Source organism: Ranitomeya variabilis, chromosome 4 (assembly GCF_051348905.1).
Source record: "Ranitomeya variabilis isolate aRanVar5 chromosome 4, aRanVar5.hap1, whole genome shotgun sequence".
In the NCBI taxonomy this organism is placed as follows: Eukaryota; Metazoa; Chordata; class Amphibia; order Anura; family Dendrobatidae; genus Ranitomeya; species Ranitomeya variabilis.
In genome coordinates this window covers 173,246,568-173,262,848 of record NC_135235.1, presented here as the reverse complement: position 1 = coordinate 173,262,848, position 16,281 = coordinate 173,246,568, and the positions used below count along the sequence as shown (strand labels likewise).

The 16,281-nt window shown below is 44.9% G+C and overlaps 1 protein-coding gene across 4 annotated transcripts in view; it reads left to right on the top strand.

Annotated features, from left to right (window-relative positions):
* ANXA11 (annexin A11) overlaps positions 1-16,281 on the top strand; it is an 88,011-nt gene that overhangs the window by 30,377 nt on the left and 41,353 nt on the right. The window contains exons 2-6 of one of the 4 annotated variants that reach the window (XM_077259393.1): positions 10,195-10,268; positions 14,193-14,287; positions 15,474-15,555; positions 15,598-15,911; positions 16,102-16,183. In XM_077259393.1, coding sequence (XP_077115508.1) covers positions 10,217-10,268; positions 14,193-14,287; positions 15,474-15,555; positions 15,598-15,911; positions 16,102-16,183 — 625 coding nt within the window. In that variant the 5' untranslated portion in view covers positions 10,195-10,216. Of the gene's footprint in view, positions 1-2,081; positions 2,251-4,014; positions 4,071-10,194; positions 10,269-14,192; positions 14,288-15,473; positions 15,912-16,101; positions 16,184-16,281 lie in introns of those variants that run through there. The other 3 variants (XM_077259391.1, XM_077259392.1, XM_077259390.1) reach the window with 3 other exon arrangements.

Below are 16,281 nucleotides of genomic sequence, written 5' to 3'. Positions count from 1 at the left end.
ACATGATGCTCCATACAGTATTATGGCCACACATGATGCTCCATACTGTATAATGGCCACACATGATGCTCCATACTGTATAATGGCCACACATGATGCTCCATACTGTATAATGGCCACACATGATGCTCCATACTGTATAATGGCCACACATGATGCTCCATACGGTAAAATGGCCACACATGATGCTCCATACTGTATATTGGCCGCACATGATACTTCGTACCGTATAATGGTCATACATAGCTACTCCTACACACGCGGCTGCGCTCCGTACACACGCGCTCCGCTCCATGCACCTCGTACACACGCGGCTCCGCTCCGTACACCTCATACACACACGGCTCCGCTCCGTACACCTCATACACACACGGCTCCGCTCCATACACCTCATACACATTCAGCTCCGCTCCATACACCTTTTGCCTTTTGAAAAGATTTTTTATAATTTTTTCTATTTTTTCTCTGGCGCCCCCTTAGGGTCGGCGCCCTAGGCGGCCGCCTAGTTCGCCTATATATTCGGTCCGGCCCTGTACACAGGTTGACTATTTGCCCCCAATGAATGATCAAAATGATCTTTTGGGCCGCACAAAAGATCATTGTTCTTGGCAGCATCAACCTTTGTTCAGTAATCAAGACCTACCCTGCTGAGAACAATCACAACTTCCAGGGTGATCTATTACCTATCCTTCAGTGTGCATCTGTGTAATCCGGTTATTAACTGATTGGTATTCGTTAATGCCACAAAAATAGTCTGGTGTAATAATGTAGTGTAGGTGCCCATTTAGAATATGGGCGCACAGTAAAATATTTGCAATGGATTTTTCTTCACTAAAAATCATCCTTTGGCAGGGAAAATGCAGTGTTCAATACACATTTGCTATTAATGGATTTATTTGAATGGGATAAAAACAAAAGAATTGCTGTGTTGCAGATTTGAAAAAAAAATGCATTGATGGTTAAAATAAGCACAGAAAAAAAGCTGCATGGGATTACAGAAATCTCAGTTTTGCTAGTACAGTTAAAACACTGCATTTTTTTAAGCACGAAAAACAAACATTTCAAAAGCTCTTAGGCTGGGTTCACACTTTGCGGGTTTTACCGCGGAACCGCCGCGATTTTGATGCTGCGGGTCCGCAGCAGTTTCCATAGCGTTTCCATTTACATGTAAACCCTATGGAAACCGCAAACCGCTGTGCACATGCTGCGGGAAAAACCGCGCAGAAACGCAGCGGTTTAAAACCCGCAGCTTGTCACTTCTTTGTGCAGAATCGCTGCGATTCTGCACCCATAGGAATGCATTGAACCGCTTATTTCCCGCATGGGGCTGTGCCCACGTTGCGGGAAGTAAGCGGCTAATGTGCGGGTGGTACCCGGGGTGGAGGAGAGGAGACTCTCCTCCAGGCCCTGGGAACCATATTTGGGGTAAAAAAAAAAAGAATAAAAATAAAAAATCATGTTCTACTCACCTCTCAGCGCTGCACGCGGCCGGCCAGTCAGAGTTGCTGTGCGAACAGGACCTACGGTGACGTCGCGGTCACATGACCGTGACGTCGCGGTCACATGACCGTGACGTCACGAAGGGTCCTTCTCGCACATCATCTTTGGAACCGGACCGCCGGGTGCAGCGCCGAGGAGATCCGGACGTCAGAGGGTGAGTATAACCAATTTTTATTATTTTTAACATGACTATTGATGCTGCATATTGCTGCATATGCAGCATCAATAGTATAGGCGGAAACCCGCAGCGGAAACCGCGGAACAAACCGCGATAAATCTGCAGGGATAACCGCAGCAGTTTTGCCCTGCAGATTTATCAAATCCGCTGCGGGAGAACCCGCAGAGGGACGCCGCAAAGTGTGAACATGGCCTTATAGTGAGTGACATTCAACCCAACGAGCTCGCAGGGTTATTGTGTGATAATGCCTGTAAGAGAATACCATGGTGCTAGTTATCTACAGCTAATAAATTCCTTGTGCATTGAGCAGGGCATGTAGCACAGTGCTGGTTACTAGGCAGGCTGAAGTGTTAGCAAAGACTGTGTGGGTGGATCTGCAGCATATCTGGCAGCTGCTGGAGCTATTTTCATAGCAAACACTCCCTAAGTGAGTAAGGTGCGCAGGCTCCAGGCCTTGGAGATAGCTGTGTGAGGAGTACGCCCTTCTCCTGTAATGTCAAGTCGGTTGTGAACAACAATTCCAGGAAGCTTGTATGTATCTACAGCTGTGCTCTGACCGCTCTCTTCACTAGGTAAATGCAGCATGCTCACTTCTTACCATCCATATAGCATTACTAGGTTTCTGCGAAGTCACAGCGTGAAAGTGTGCTCACAATAGATACTGGTGAGTAGGAAACAAACAGCTGCAGCTGTCGTAATCTACTACCCATATGCTATAGTAACGCCGGCCATACACATTAGACATTAGATGTCGGATGAACAATACTCATTCGGCTGACAGCCATCTTGTCCGACTCCCCATATACAGGAGTGCCCACTCAGCTGAGAGCTTCTGTGTTCCCTGTAAGAAAGCCGCTGGCACATTGGGTGGCGGCTTATCTCTGAGCAAACAATGCGATCAGCAGTCCGAAATTGGACATACATGATTGACATCTCTCCCAATCATTAGACCGTTTGCTGAACCTGTCAATATCGGCACGTAAGAAACTTGCTGTAAAAAAAAAAAAGCAGGTTTTCCTTAGTGTTTGCTGCTTTTTTCCTGCGCTTATGTCATAGTACAGTTGTCTCTTGTGCTTAAGAAAACATATTCTACTTCATCGGGTTTTGGCACCAAAAACACAGCAAAAACCGATACCTGGTTTTTTTCACCACCCATAGCTTTCAGTTGGTGAAATATACTGAAGCAAGTGACATGCTGCATTCTACAAAACCCAAGGTTTTCCACAAAATACTGAGGACACAAAAAGCAAGCTGTGTGCATGAGATTTCTAAAATCTCATAGACTTTGCTGGTACTGTAAAAGTTTGCATAAAAAAACATAGCCTTGGGTAGGTGCACACGATCAGTAAATGCTGTGGGATGGGTGTGTTGCGTACTTGTACAGCGTCCAACCTGCCGTGTCCAGATGTTACAGCATAGTTTATTGGATTTCAAGAAATCCCATGCCCACTATGCGTCCGGAGACGCCCACAGCTCACACGCGGAGACAGATATGTAGTGCGTCTCTCCAGACCGTAGCATGTCTATTTATCTTGCGGAGACACTAGTCTCCGCAAGATAAATGTCACCCATACAATGTATTGCATGTGGTGAATTCACGCGGTTCAGTGAACACATGCAGATTCACCTGCGTTCAATAGCGGGCAGCGCTTTGGACACAGCGGACATGTGCTGAGTCAAAGGCGCTGCCAATTTCTGAACGTGGGCACATACCCTTATAAGGGGAAATTTATCATTTACTATTTAGATACATTTATAAAAGTTGTGCTCCATTTTTAATACGTTTTGCACCAAGTCTGTTATTTTTACTTTTAACTTGTGCAAAGGATCAGGCTCCCCAGCATTTTCCCTGTTTTAGCTTTATTTGACTTGTGATTTCTTTTTTTTTTTTTTTTTTTAAATTGGAGCAGGAGGGTGGAGTAACATTTCTTGACACATTAGTATAATATCTTACAATAATTTGCATATAACAGCAAGGCAACCACAAACAAATCTGACTTCATGAATTCCTCTCATTGCCACTTGTGAGTTTGCTATATTCATGAGTGATCCCCATTATTGCTCCCTACTAGAGATGAGCGGATCGATTTTCAGGACTCCAGTCAAGCATCCAGGTCTTCGGTACATGGCAGCTAGACGGGAGGCCCGTGAATCTCTCACCATCTGGCTTCCCCGATGCAAAGCGATGCACAGATGACATCGCACCAGCACTGGCTAACCAAAAGCCATGCTGGGGATGCCAGAAAGTTAGAGATTCACGGACCTCCCGTCTAGCAGACACAGGGCCTGGAATCCCCAGCCACTCATCTCTAGTCCTTCCCTTTATTTCAGGGAATGATGAGCCGCTCTATAAGCAGGCACAATGGCCAGCTGTCAGTCACCTCCAAGTCGGGTGAGTGCTCTTGTCATGAATATCTCAAAGTAATGTAGAAATATTAGCCTGTTGGGGTTTTTACAGATTTCTCTACTTTATGCAGTAGTTAATGCAGTCAGTTTAATAGGAATTTATAATGAGAATTGCTCCATGTTAATCATAGCCTTTGGCTGTGCCATAAGTCTGTGATGGGAATACACTTTAAGACTATGTTCACACTAGGTGTGTTTGCTGCGTTTTTTTTAATGCTAATTTTCAGCTGCTTTGCACTACCAGCAAAGCCTATGAGATTTCAGAAATCTCATGCACACGCATTCTTTTTGTAACAGTATTTTGTGCTTTGCTGCATTTTTTTTTTTTTACATAGAGCATGTCACTTCTTTCAGCGTTTTTGCATAGTTTTTTCACCCATTGACTTGAATGGATAGTGAAAAAACACTGCAAAAATGCAGGCTGACTTTTTTGCAGCGTACTTGTTGCAGAAAAGTCAAGGAAAGCAGGATGTGACCTCAGTCAGTTCTGCTACATCTAGTTGGCAGGCTGCATGATGTGACCAATACAGCCTGTCATCCAGCAGAGACACTGGGCAGTGGATCCAAACCCCATTCACTTGAATGGGGGGCCCGAACGTGCATGACGGCGCGGCAAACACTGCTTATGATCGGCGGTAAAATCATTCCTGCCGGTCAGACAGCCGCAGTTCTTACGCTGTCAAAAGACAGCGTGAGCCAGCAGCTGTGAGGTATAAAGTTTACCAGCCGACGCCTGCTGCCGCTAATAACAGTGAGAGCAGGCGGTGGCAGATGGGAGTATTCATCAGCCAGCTCCTGTGCTGTAAATAAATGATAAAAAAAAACCTGCATGGGTTCCCCTGTATTTTTAATAACCAGCCAGGCAAAACTCACAGCTGGGGGCTGCAGCCCTCAGCTGTCAGCTTCATCAAGGCTGATTATCAAGAATAGAGGGGTCCCTACGCCATCTTTTTGTAATTATTTAAATAATTTGAATAAATGGCATGCCCCCCCCCCTTCTTATCAACCAGCCTTGCTAAAGCAGATAGCTGGGGGTTGGTATTCTCAGGCTGGTAAGGGGCCATGGATATTGCTCCCCCCAGCCTAGAAATAGCAGCCCGCAGGCGCCCAGAAAAGGCGCATTAGATGCGTCAATTCTGGCGCTTTGCCCAGCTCTTCCCACTTGCCTGTAACGGTGGCAAGTGAGGTTCATATTTGTAGGGTTGATGTCACCTTTGTATTGTCTGGCGACATCAAGCCCACGGATTAGTAATAGAGAGGCGTGTATAAGACACCTATTCATTACTAGTCCTATAGTTACATTGTAAATAAAGACACAGCCAGAATAAAGTTCTGTCCCACGCCGTAATCCATGTCTGGAGGAGAATTCGTTTTTAACCTGGATGGTGCCAAGATGTGACCATCCAGACTGAGAACCACTGGGAAATGAGCTTTTGCGAGCGCAGCGTCCGTGACTAGCAGTGGCGTCCTCGAAGTTAGGGCTCATTTCCACTGGCGAGGAAAACGGACGAGTGCAATCCGATAAAAAATCGGATTGCACTCGGACCAATGTTATTCAATAGGTGTCTTTTCATTTGCGATTTTTTTTTTCTCAGCCGAAATCGGACTGAGAAAAAAATCGCAGCATGCTGCGATTTGCTGCGAGTCTCGGACGAGACTCGCCAATGCAAGTCAATGGGTGCGAGAAAAAAATCGCACAGCACTCGCACCATGCGAGTTCTGTCCGATTTTTACGCACCGGTGTCCTTTGAAAAGCAGGTAATTCAGCGCGGTTTACAGTAAAATCACACTGACAGGTTAGAATAGAGTAGATATATACACATAGAATAGGTATATATACATATATATATGTCAGTGAGACACCTATATATGTATATTTATATTTAATGCAGCGCAAGATAGCATTAAAGCCGCTAATTCAATTACCGGCTTTTCATTTCTCCTTCCCAAACCCGACAGGATATGAGACATGGTTTACATACAGTAAACCATGTCATATCCCCCTTTTTTTTTGCATATTCCACACTACTAATGTTAGTAGTGTGTATGTGCAAAATTTCGGCGCTGTAGCTATTAAATTTAAGGGTTAAATCGCGGAAAAAATTGGCGTGGGCTCCCGCGCAATTTTCTCCGCCAGAGTAGTAAAGCCAGTGACTGAGGGCAGATATTAATAGCCAGGAGAGGGTCCATGGTTATTGGCCCCCCCCTGGCTACAAACATCTGCCCCCAGCCACCCCAGAAAAGGCACATCTGGAAGATGCGCCTATTCTGGCACTTGGCCACTCTCTTCCCACTCCCATGTAGCGGTGGGATATGGAGTAATGAAGGGTTAATGCCACCTTGCTATTGTAAGGTGACATTAAGCCAGGTTAATAATGGAGAGGCGTCAATTATGACACCTATCCATTATTAATCCAATTGTATGAAAGGCTTAAAAAAACACACACACATGATTAAAAAGTATTTTAATGAAATAAAGACACAGGTTGTTTTAATATTTTATTGCTCTCTCAATCCATGTGATGACCCTCGCTTGGAAAAATAACAAACCAACAATATACATACCTTCAGATGACCTGTCACGTCCCACGAGGTAATCCATCTGAAGGGGTTAAAATATTTTTCAAGCAGGAGCCCTGCTAATGCAGCTGTGCTCGTGCTTGTAAGCCCCGGGGAATGAAGGAAATGTAGGTCAATGACCTATAGTTACCTTCAGTCGCGGTGATGCCCCCCCTGGTGGATGTCCTCATGAACAGCAGCCTGGGAACTTTTTCCCACGCTCGAGGTCATATGAGGACAACCAGCAGGGGGGGGCGCATCACCGCGACTGAAGGTAACTATAGGTCATTGACCTACATTTCCTTCATTCCCCGGGGCTTACAAGCACGAGCACAGCTGCATTATAGCAGGGCTCCTGCTTGTAAAATATTTTAACCCCTTCAGATGGATTACCTCGTGGGACGTGACAGGTCATCTGAAGGTATGTATATTGTTGGCTTATTATTTTTCCAAGCGAGGGTCATCACATGGATTGAGAGAGCAATAAAATATTAAAACAACCTGTGTGTTTATTTCATTAAAATACTTTTTAATCGTGTGTGTTTTTTTTTAACCCTTTCATACAATTGGATTAATAATGGATAGGTGTCATAATTGACGCCTGTCCATTATTAATCTGGCTTAATGTCACCTTACAATAGCAAGGTGGCATTAACCCTTCATTACCCCATATCCCACCGCTACACGGGAGTGGGAAGAGAGTGGCCAAGTGCCAGAATAGGTGCATCTTCCAGATGTGCCTTTTCTGGGGTGGCTGGGGGCAGATGTTTGTAGCCAGGGGGGCCAATAACCATGGACCCTCTCCTGGCTATTAATATCTGCCCTCAGTCACTGGCTTTACTACTCTGGCGGAGAAAATTGCGCGGGAGCCCACGACAATTTTTTCCGCGATTTAACCCTTAAATTTAATAGCTACAGCGCCGAAATTTTGCACATACACACTACTAACATTAGTAGTGTGGAATATGCAAAAAAAGGGGGATATGAGATGGTTTACTGTATGTAAACCATGTCTCATATCCTGTCGGGTTTGGGAAGGAGAAATGAAAAGCCGGCAATTGAATTAGTGGATTTAATGCTATCTTGCGCTGCATTAAATATAAATATACATATATAGGTGTCTCGCTGACATATATATAAGTATATATACCTATTCTATGTGTATATATCTACTCTATTCTAACCTGTCAGTGTGATTTTACTGTACACAGCACTGATTTGCCGGCTTTTCAAAGGACACCGGTGCGTAAAAATCGGACAGCAATACGGATGTCATACGGATGTTGCGATTAAAAAATCGCATGACACTCGCATGACAATCGCACGATTTTCCTCCGTTTTTTTCGGTCCGTTAATCGGACCATTTTGTCTCTCGCATGTGGAAATGAGCCCTTACTGTCGGTCACTGAGGCTGCATTCCCAGCAGGGCTGAACTGCGGTGACATTGGTGAGATCTCTGCTAGCATTGTGAGAAAGTCGCATGGTACAGAGGCGAGTGCACGACAGTTCAAATTCACTGCAGGGAAATTCTCCCCGTGAACTTGCCTCTGCACCATGCGACTTTCTCACTGTGCTAGCTGGGAACTCACCAAGGTCACAGCAGTTCAGCCCAGCTGGGAACGCAGCCTCAGTGACCCGTGGTAACCTTGATAATCTTACCACTAGTCGCTGCACTCGCAACAGTTCATTCCTCAGTGGTTCTCAGCCTAGAAGGTTGCATCTTGGCACCGTCCAGGTTGAAAACTGTATCTCCTCGACAGAGAGGTTGTGGTTTTTTATTTTAAAGGGAACCGGTCACCCCCAAAATCAATGGTGAGCTAAGCACACCGGCATAAGGGGCTTATCTACAGCATTCTGTAATGCTGTAGATAAGCCCCCGATGTATCCTGAAAGATGAGAAAAAGAGGTTAAATTATACTCATCCCGCTGCTGTCAGGTCTGATGGACGTCGCTGTCCGGGTCCTCCCATCTCCTTACAATGACGTCCTCTTCTTGTCTTCACGCTGCGGCTCCGGCGCAGGCGTACTTTGTCTGCCCTGTTGAGGGCAGAGCAAAGTACTGCAGTGCGCAGGCGTTGGGAAAGGTCAGAGAGGCCCAGCGCCTGCGCACTGCAGTACTTTGCTCTGCCCTCAACAGGGCAGACAAAGTACACCTGCGCCAGAGCCGCAGCGTGAAGACAAGAAGAGGACGTCATCCTATGAAGATGGGAGGCCCCGGACCACGACGCCGATCGGATCGGACCGCCCGCCCAGGTGAAAATAATCTAACCTCTTTTTCTCACCTTTCAGGTTACATCGGCGGCTTATCTACAGCATTACAGAATGCTGTAGATAAGCCCCTGATGCCGGTGGGCTTAGCTCACCTTCGATTTTGGGGATGACAGATTCCCTTTAATTCTCTTGCAGGGGACAATGTCATCACTGGAATGGGCGATGCTGTAAGTATGGTATAATTAAGATTTATTAAAGGAGTCTGTCATTCTTTCAATTAAAAGACTTTATTATGTGAGTGTTTTTATACAATATGACTATGGGGTTAGTAATGGGGGTGTCTTATTGATGCCTCTCCATTACTAATCTCTGGGCTTGATGTCACCTGACAATACAAAGGTGACATCAACCACCCCAACTATTACCCCACACATCTTGTAGATGTGCCTTTTCTGGGGCAGCTGAGAGCTGATGGGTTTTAGCCTGGGGGGGGGAAAATATTCATGGCCTCTTCCTAGGCTATTAATATCAGCCCACTGCTGTCTGATAGCCTTTGCTGGTTATTAATTATGGGGGGATCCTACATCATTATTTTTGGGGAGTCCCCCGTTTTAATAGCTAGTAAAGGCCAAGTATACAGCTGTGAGCTGATATTAATAGCCTGGGAAGCTCCATGAGTATTACCCCTTCCAAGGCTATAAACATCTGCCCCCAGCAGTCGGCTTTCCCTCTGCTGATTAAAAATATTACACGGGAGCCCACGCCGTTTTTTCAGAATTTTTTTTTAATAAATACATGTACAGTAAGCTGCACACACACTGTACTAATTGTATATGTCACAGACATCTGTATATGTATCTATTCTATGTGTATATACTGTATGTAATCTATATGCTATCCTGTTGGGTCCTGCTGTGATTTTACTGTATGCGGCTGCTGAATTGCCGGCTTTTCAAAGGATCTAGAGGTATGGGTCTACAGGAAGTAGTTTTTTTTTTGTTTGTTTTTTTTTGTCTGGGGGCACTCAACTTTATTAGCATGCACAAAGAGACACAAGTTAGCCCCAAAAACGCATCAAAACGCACCAAAACATTCATTTTTGCCGTAGCTTCTTTCCTGCCAAGGAATCAGGTTTTGCTGCAGAAAAAAATGCAGCAAAAACGGCCAGTGTGAACTTAAGCTTAGTAGATTGTCACAGAGGGCAGCAGAAATGTTGTAGAAATTCCAGCAACTGAAAATCAGATCTATTTATCTGAATGGGGCTCCATTGGTGGCAACTGTATGGATTTCTCCAATCAGAAGTAACTGCAATATGACTGTTGCACTACCTCTCATTTTTAGGTGTAGACTATCAGAATAAACAATGAGTTATCCCGGTTATCCTCAGATGGGCGGGTTTCCTCCAGTTCCTACAGGTAAGAAATTCAAACCTTACCTTTTATACACGCACTGTCTACTACGTTATATGACAAAATGAATGGCATTACCAGTTTTTCATTGCATCATTTTACTCACATTGCTCCATGTCTCTAAATGGGGTAAAGAATCGTATTCTCCCATTTATATAATTCAGAAAGTTTTGATTTTTTTTTTGTTTCATTTGTATCCTCTTTAAGGGAGGCCTCAGTTTTGCTTTTTACATAGTGGATATTTGGATGATTTCAGATATTGCTTTAGAATATCTGATTGTGGTAAATCTTCCAGTTTTATTTTTATCCACACACAAAAAGCTGCAGGTGCTTCTCAAAAAATAAGAATATCATCAAAAAGTTAATTTTTCAGTTCTTCAATACGAAAAGTTAAGCTCATATATTATAAAGAATCATTACAAACAGAGTGATCTATTTCAAGTGTTTATTTCCGTTAATGTTGATGATTATGGCTTACAGCCAATGAAAACCCAAAAGTCATTATCTCAGTAAATTAGGATAATTAACAAAAAAACACCTGCAAAGGCTTCCTAAGCATTTAAAAAGGTCCCTTAGTCTCAGTAGATTAGCTACCGGGGGGCAGAGGGTGCGAGTGCCCCGGGCCCGGAGCTACGCCACTGTAGCGTGCCGATACAGTTACATTCTGTGGCTGAGCAGGGAGAATTGGTCTCCCTACTCTGCCGCCTGGCCGCTATGGGGCCCCTGAGCAGGCGGGGGGGCCCGGTGCCAGCAGGGGGCCCCCTCCCCATCACCGCAAGATCAGCTGTATCGGCATTTAGCTGATACAGCTGACCGCATCGATGAGGGAAGGAGCGTGCAGCGCTCCTCCCATCACCCCCCTGTCAGTTTCTGATGTCACTGACAGTGGAGGCGGTGACGTCACCACCTGGCGCCCGCTGTCAGGAGATGAGCGGGATCTCGGAGCACCGCTGGAACAAGGAGGACGAGAGGTGAGTATTTGTTTTTTTTATGGGGGCTGCCTTATAGTACAGGGTCTGCCTATGGGGGTACTGTCTTATACTACAGGGTCTGCCTATGGAGGTACTGTCTTATACTACAGGATTTGCCTATGGGGGTGCTGCCTTATACTACAGGATCTGCCTATGGGGTGCTGCCTTATACTACAGGGTCTGCCTATGGGGTGCTGCTGCCTTATACTACAGGGTCTGCCTATGGGGTGCTGCCTTATACTACAGGGTCTGCCTATGGGGTGCTGCTGCCTTATACTACAGGGTCTGCCTATGGGGTGCTGCCTCAGGGTCTGCCTATGGGGTGCTGCCTTTTATTACAGTGTCTGTCTATGAGATGCTGCCTTATACTACAGGGTCTGCTTATGGGGTGCTGCCTTTTACTACAGAGTCTGCCTATGGGGTCCTGCTTTATACTACAGGGTCTGCCTATGGGGTGCTGTCTTTTATTACAGGGTCTGCCTATGGGGTGCTGCCTTATACTAGAGTCTGCCTATGGGGTGATATCTTGTACTACAGTGTCTACCTACAGGGGTGCTGTCTTATACTACAGAGTCTGCCTATGGGGTGCTGCCTTGTGCTATATAGTCTACCTATGGGGAGTGCATTATACTATATTGAGGACTATCTGGTGCATTATACTATATGGAGGCCATCTAGTGGGCCATCGTACAGTGTGGGGATTACAGTGAAGGGGCCAGCATATAGTTTGGGGGCTACTGAGGAGTCAGTATACTGTGTGGGGGTGCATTACAGTGAGGAGGCATCATGGTATGTATAAGAGAGCATCATACTTTGTATAGGGAAGCTGTATAGGGGGGCAGATTCGGGACATTATTCAATGTGAAGTGGGCACTTATAGGAGAACTCAGGTTACTGTGACTATTAAAGGGGCACACAGGCTAATATTACTTTCTGGGGGGCAAAACGTGGGCATTGTTTTCTAGGGCACTTGCACCCGACATTACTATATTATAGAGGGGTGCTCTAGAATTTAGAGGGCACAGAGCATTACACAGCAGGTGCAGTAATAGGAACACATACAGCAGCAGCGGCTCAGTATTGGGATGTCGGGCAGTAATAGGGTCACATAGGGCAGCAGCGGGTCAGTATTGGGATATCAGGTGCAGTAATAGGGTCACAAAAGGGCAGCAGCGGCTCAGTATTGGGGTTGAGGAGTTTGCAGGTTGGGAATAGATGGTGATGGGGCTGGAGTATGAGACGTGAAACGTGTCTTTGTTGTATTCTCTGCAGGTGAGTCGTTGCTGGAAGAAGTTGTCAAGTCGGTCTGGGCCAGATGGAGAAGACGGTAAAAGTGAACGATTCCATCAGAAAGGACGTCAGCGGTAAGTCATTATCTGTAACTGTGCAGTGCTGTCTTTTATATGTTCTGTAGGGCTGGTATCTACCACTAACCATATGGCAGTAATATCTATGTTGGTCTTGAAATAGAGATTATCTTCAGTAATGGCGCCGTCATCTGCTGAGGTTCTCCTCCACTATTAGGGTGCGTCACCGAGTTGTAATCAAGGTTACCTGGTTAGGGGCCCACTCAGAAGTTTTGCCCCCCCACCCTTAACTAAAACCCAAGCTAGGCCTCTGCTTAGTCTGTTTCAGTAGGCTCCATAATCATGGGGAAGACTGCTGACTTGACAGATGTCCAGAAGACTGTCATTGACACATTCCACAGAATGGTCATTGCTAAAGAAGCTGGCTGTTCAGAGTGCTGTATCCAAGCATATTAATGAAAAGTTGAGTGGAAGGGAAATGTGTGGTAGAAAAAGGTGCACAATGAACCTGGATCAACGTAGTCTTGAAAGGATTGTTAAGAAAAGGCTGCTCAAAAATTTGGGTGAGATTCATAAGGAGTAGACTGCTGCTGGAGTCATTGATTCAAGAGCCACCACACACAGATGTATCCATGACATGGGCTACAAGTGTCGCATTCCTTGTGTCAAGCCACTCGTGACCAATAGACAACGCCAGAAGCTTCTTACCTGGGCCAAGGAGAAAAAGAACTGGACTGTTGCTCAGTGGTCCAAGGTGTTGTTTTCAGATGAAAGTAAACTTTGCATTTCATTTAGAAATCATAGTTCCAGAGTCTGGAGGAAGAACGGAGAGGCACAAAATCCAAGCTGCTTGAGATCTAGTGTTAAGTTTCCACAATCAGTGGTGGTTTGGGGAGCCATGTCATCTGCTGCTGTAGGTCCACTGTGTTTTATCAAGACCAAAGTCAGCGCAGCCATTTACCAGGAAATTTTAGAGCATTTCATGCTTCCCTCTGCCAACAAGCTTTTTTGAGATGGAAATTTCATTCTCCAGCAAGGACTTGACACCTGTCCACACTGCCAAAAATACCAATACCTGGCTTAAAAACAACAGTATCACTGTGCTTGATTGGCCAGCAAACTCACCTGACCTTAACCCCATAGAGAATCTATGGGGTATTGTCAAGAGGAAAATGAGACACCAGATCCAACAATGCAGACGAACCGAAGGCTGCTATCAAAGCAACCTGAGCTTCCATAACACCTCAGCAGTGCCACAAGCTGATCACTTCCATGCCACGTCTCATTGATGCAGTAATTGATGCAAAGGAGCCCCGACCAAGTATTGAGTGCATTTACTGAACATACATTTCAGTAGGCCAACATTTGGGATTTTAAAATCATTTTCCATGCTGGTGTTATAAAATATTCTAATTTACTGAGATAATGACTTTTGGGTTTTCATTGGCTGTAAGCCATAATCATCAACATTAACAGAAATCAACACTTGAAGTAGATCACTCTGTTTGTAATGACTGCAAATAATATGCACTCTTTTTGTATTTAAGAACTGAAATAAAATAACTTTTTGATATTCTAATTTTGTGAGAAGCACCTGTGTGTTTTATTCTTGGGTATATATATTGTTTGTTTTGCTTGTTTTTCCACTACAGGCAGTAACCCATGGGGTGCACCCAGTAACCCACCTCCCATTGGATTGGATATGCAAGCAGGCTTCTCTCAGCAGTACAATCCACAGCAATATATGGTGAGTACTCTCTGCAATTGGAACAATAAATGAGTTAATATTATCCTTTAACGGAAACCTGCCATTAAAGTATATTCCCATCTTAGGAATTCATGTATGAGATGGGAATACTTGTCTATATGTTTTGGCCAGTGGAGGCCTGCTTTGTGGGGACAGCCATAAAGGCTGTGCTCTGCTGTTTCTGTAATTCCTATAATAGTGAATTGGAGAATACCTATTTAAAGATCAAAAAGGTATTTGAGTATAAACAAGTATTGTTTGTGGAGGCAACAATCAGTAGACTTCTACCCATAGGCCGAATTGACAAACTGTGCTTCACTTACCCTCACTGGGTAGGTCCAATGCTGTGTGTCCACTGCTGCCCTAGTCTCTGGTGTTTGGCAGCAGAAGTGATATGATGTACACACTGCTGCCACTGACAATGAATGAAATCCTTTTCTTTGCCGATCTAGACAGCAGCACCCTCTTGAGGCCAGTAATGGCTGCAGTGCTGTTGACATGATTTCACCGCTGCAGTCAAACAGAGACAGGGGTGGCAGTGGCAACAGTGCTGGATCCTGGGAGGAAGTAAAGCATAATTTGTATTTTTACACATAACTGAGAGTGTGGGCAGAAGTTTGTTAAACGGTGTCAACCTCTTCAAATCTGCAGAATACAATCTAACCCAAAACACAGAAATGTCAACCCACAGTAACTAATAAAGGATCCAGTTCTGAAATGTAATTACTATGCTAGCAGTTCTCTGTTTAACCCCGCCATACCCCCGATAGGCAGCTTTCTTCTCATGTACAATGTACATAGACAGCTGCCAATCAGTGGTGAGGCGGGGTTATACACAGCTCATGAATATGGAGGACTACCTGGCAGCAGCTTACTAGTCCTCAAGTGATCTGCTACTCTGAAAACGGTGATTTTATGAAAACTACCACAAGCAGCTCAGTAAGAGACACATTGCTGGAATCAGGGAGTCTGTCCCTACATCACACTGCTCTCAGATGGGGTAGCAAAAACCCTGCTGACAGATTCCATTTAGCAAATAGTTTGCTGTCAGATTTGTGCTACTGTTTTGTCTTGATTGAGGCGTGTTGTGATAAAGAATATAGAGAAAAACTTCTGCATATACAGGAGTTGTAGAACTTCTAGGTATCTTACATTGTTTTGATTAAACGTATTCTGTTTGTCACAGCCAGGATCAGGCTACCCATTTGGAGGAATGAACCCTGCCCAAGGAATGTATCCACCAGCAGGTGGTGGTTATCCACCAGCAGGTGGTGGTTATCCACCAGCAGGTGGTGAGTATCCACCTTCAGGTGGTGGTTATCCACCTGCACCTGGCTTTGGGGCACCACAACAACCTCAAGTGCCTGGTTATGGTACGTATCCTGCTCCAGATGGTGGACCTCAACCAGGGATGCCGGGGTATAATGCAGGATACCCAGGTCAGCTTCCAGGACAACCACTTCCAACACCAGGACAGCCGCCAATGCCAGGACCAGGACAGCCTCCAATGACGTTCCCTGGCCAGCAACCAACGCCAGGCTATCCTCAAGCTCCAGCAGTAAACCCCTCTATGCCACAGTATCCAACGCAACCATCAGTGACACCCAATATTCCTTATATGAAGGTAATGCCATATGATGATTTGCAGTCTTTTTCTAGTAAAGCCAAAATTGAGTATTGAAAAGAGTTCTTTTATGGAGGATGAACCTTTTTGATTTTAATTTGTGAATGCTTTACATAAAACCCTACATGCTCAGAATGCACAGTATGAAGATTGCACTGCTTGTTTCAGCATTCACTTGTTTTCTATCTAGAATCGAGGCACTATCACAGATGCACCAAACTTTGATCCACTTAGAGATGCTGAAGTTCTCAGAAAGGCCATGAAAGGATTTGGTAAGGAATTGCAAAAGAAGATTTTCTAATGCAGTTGATATTGTTTTTACCCTACTATTTTTTGTACCAAATCTATAAATGTTGGCATCCTAAATCTT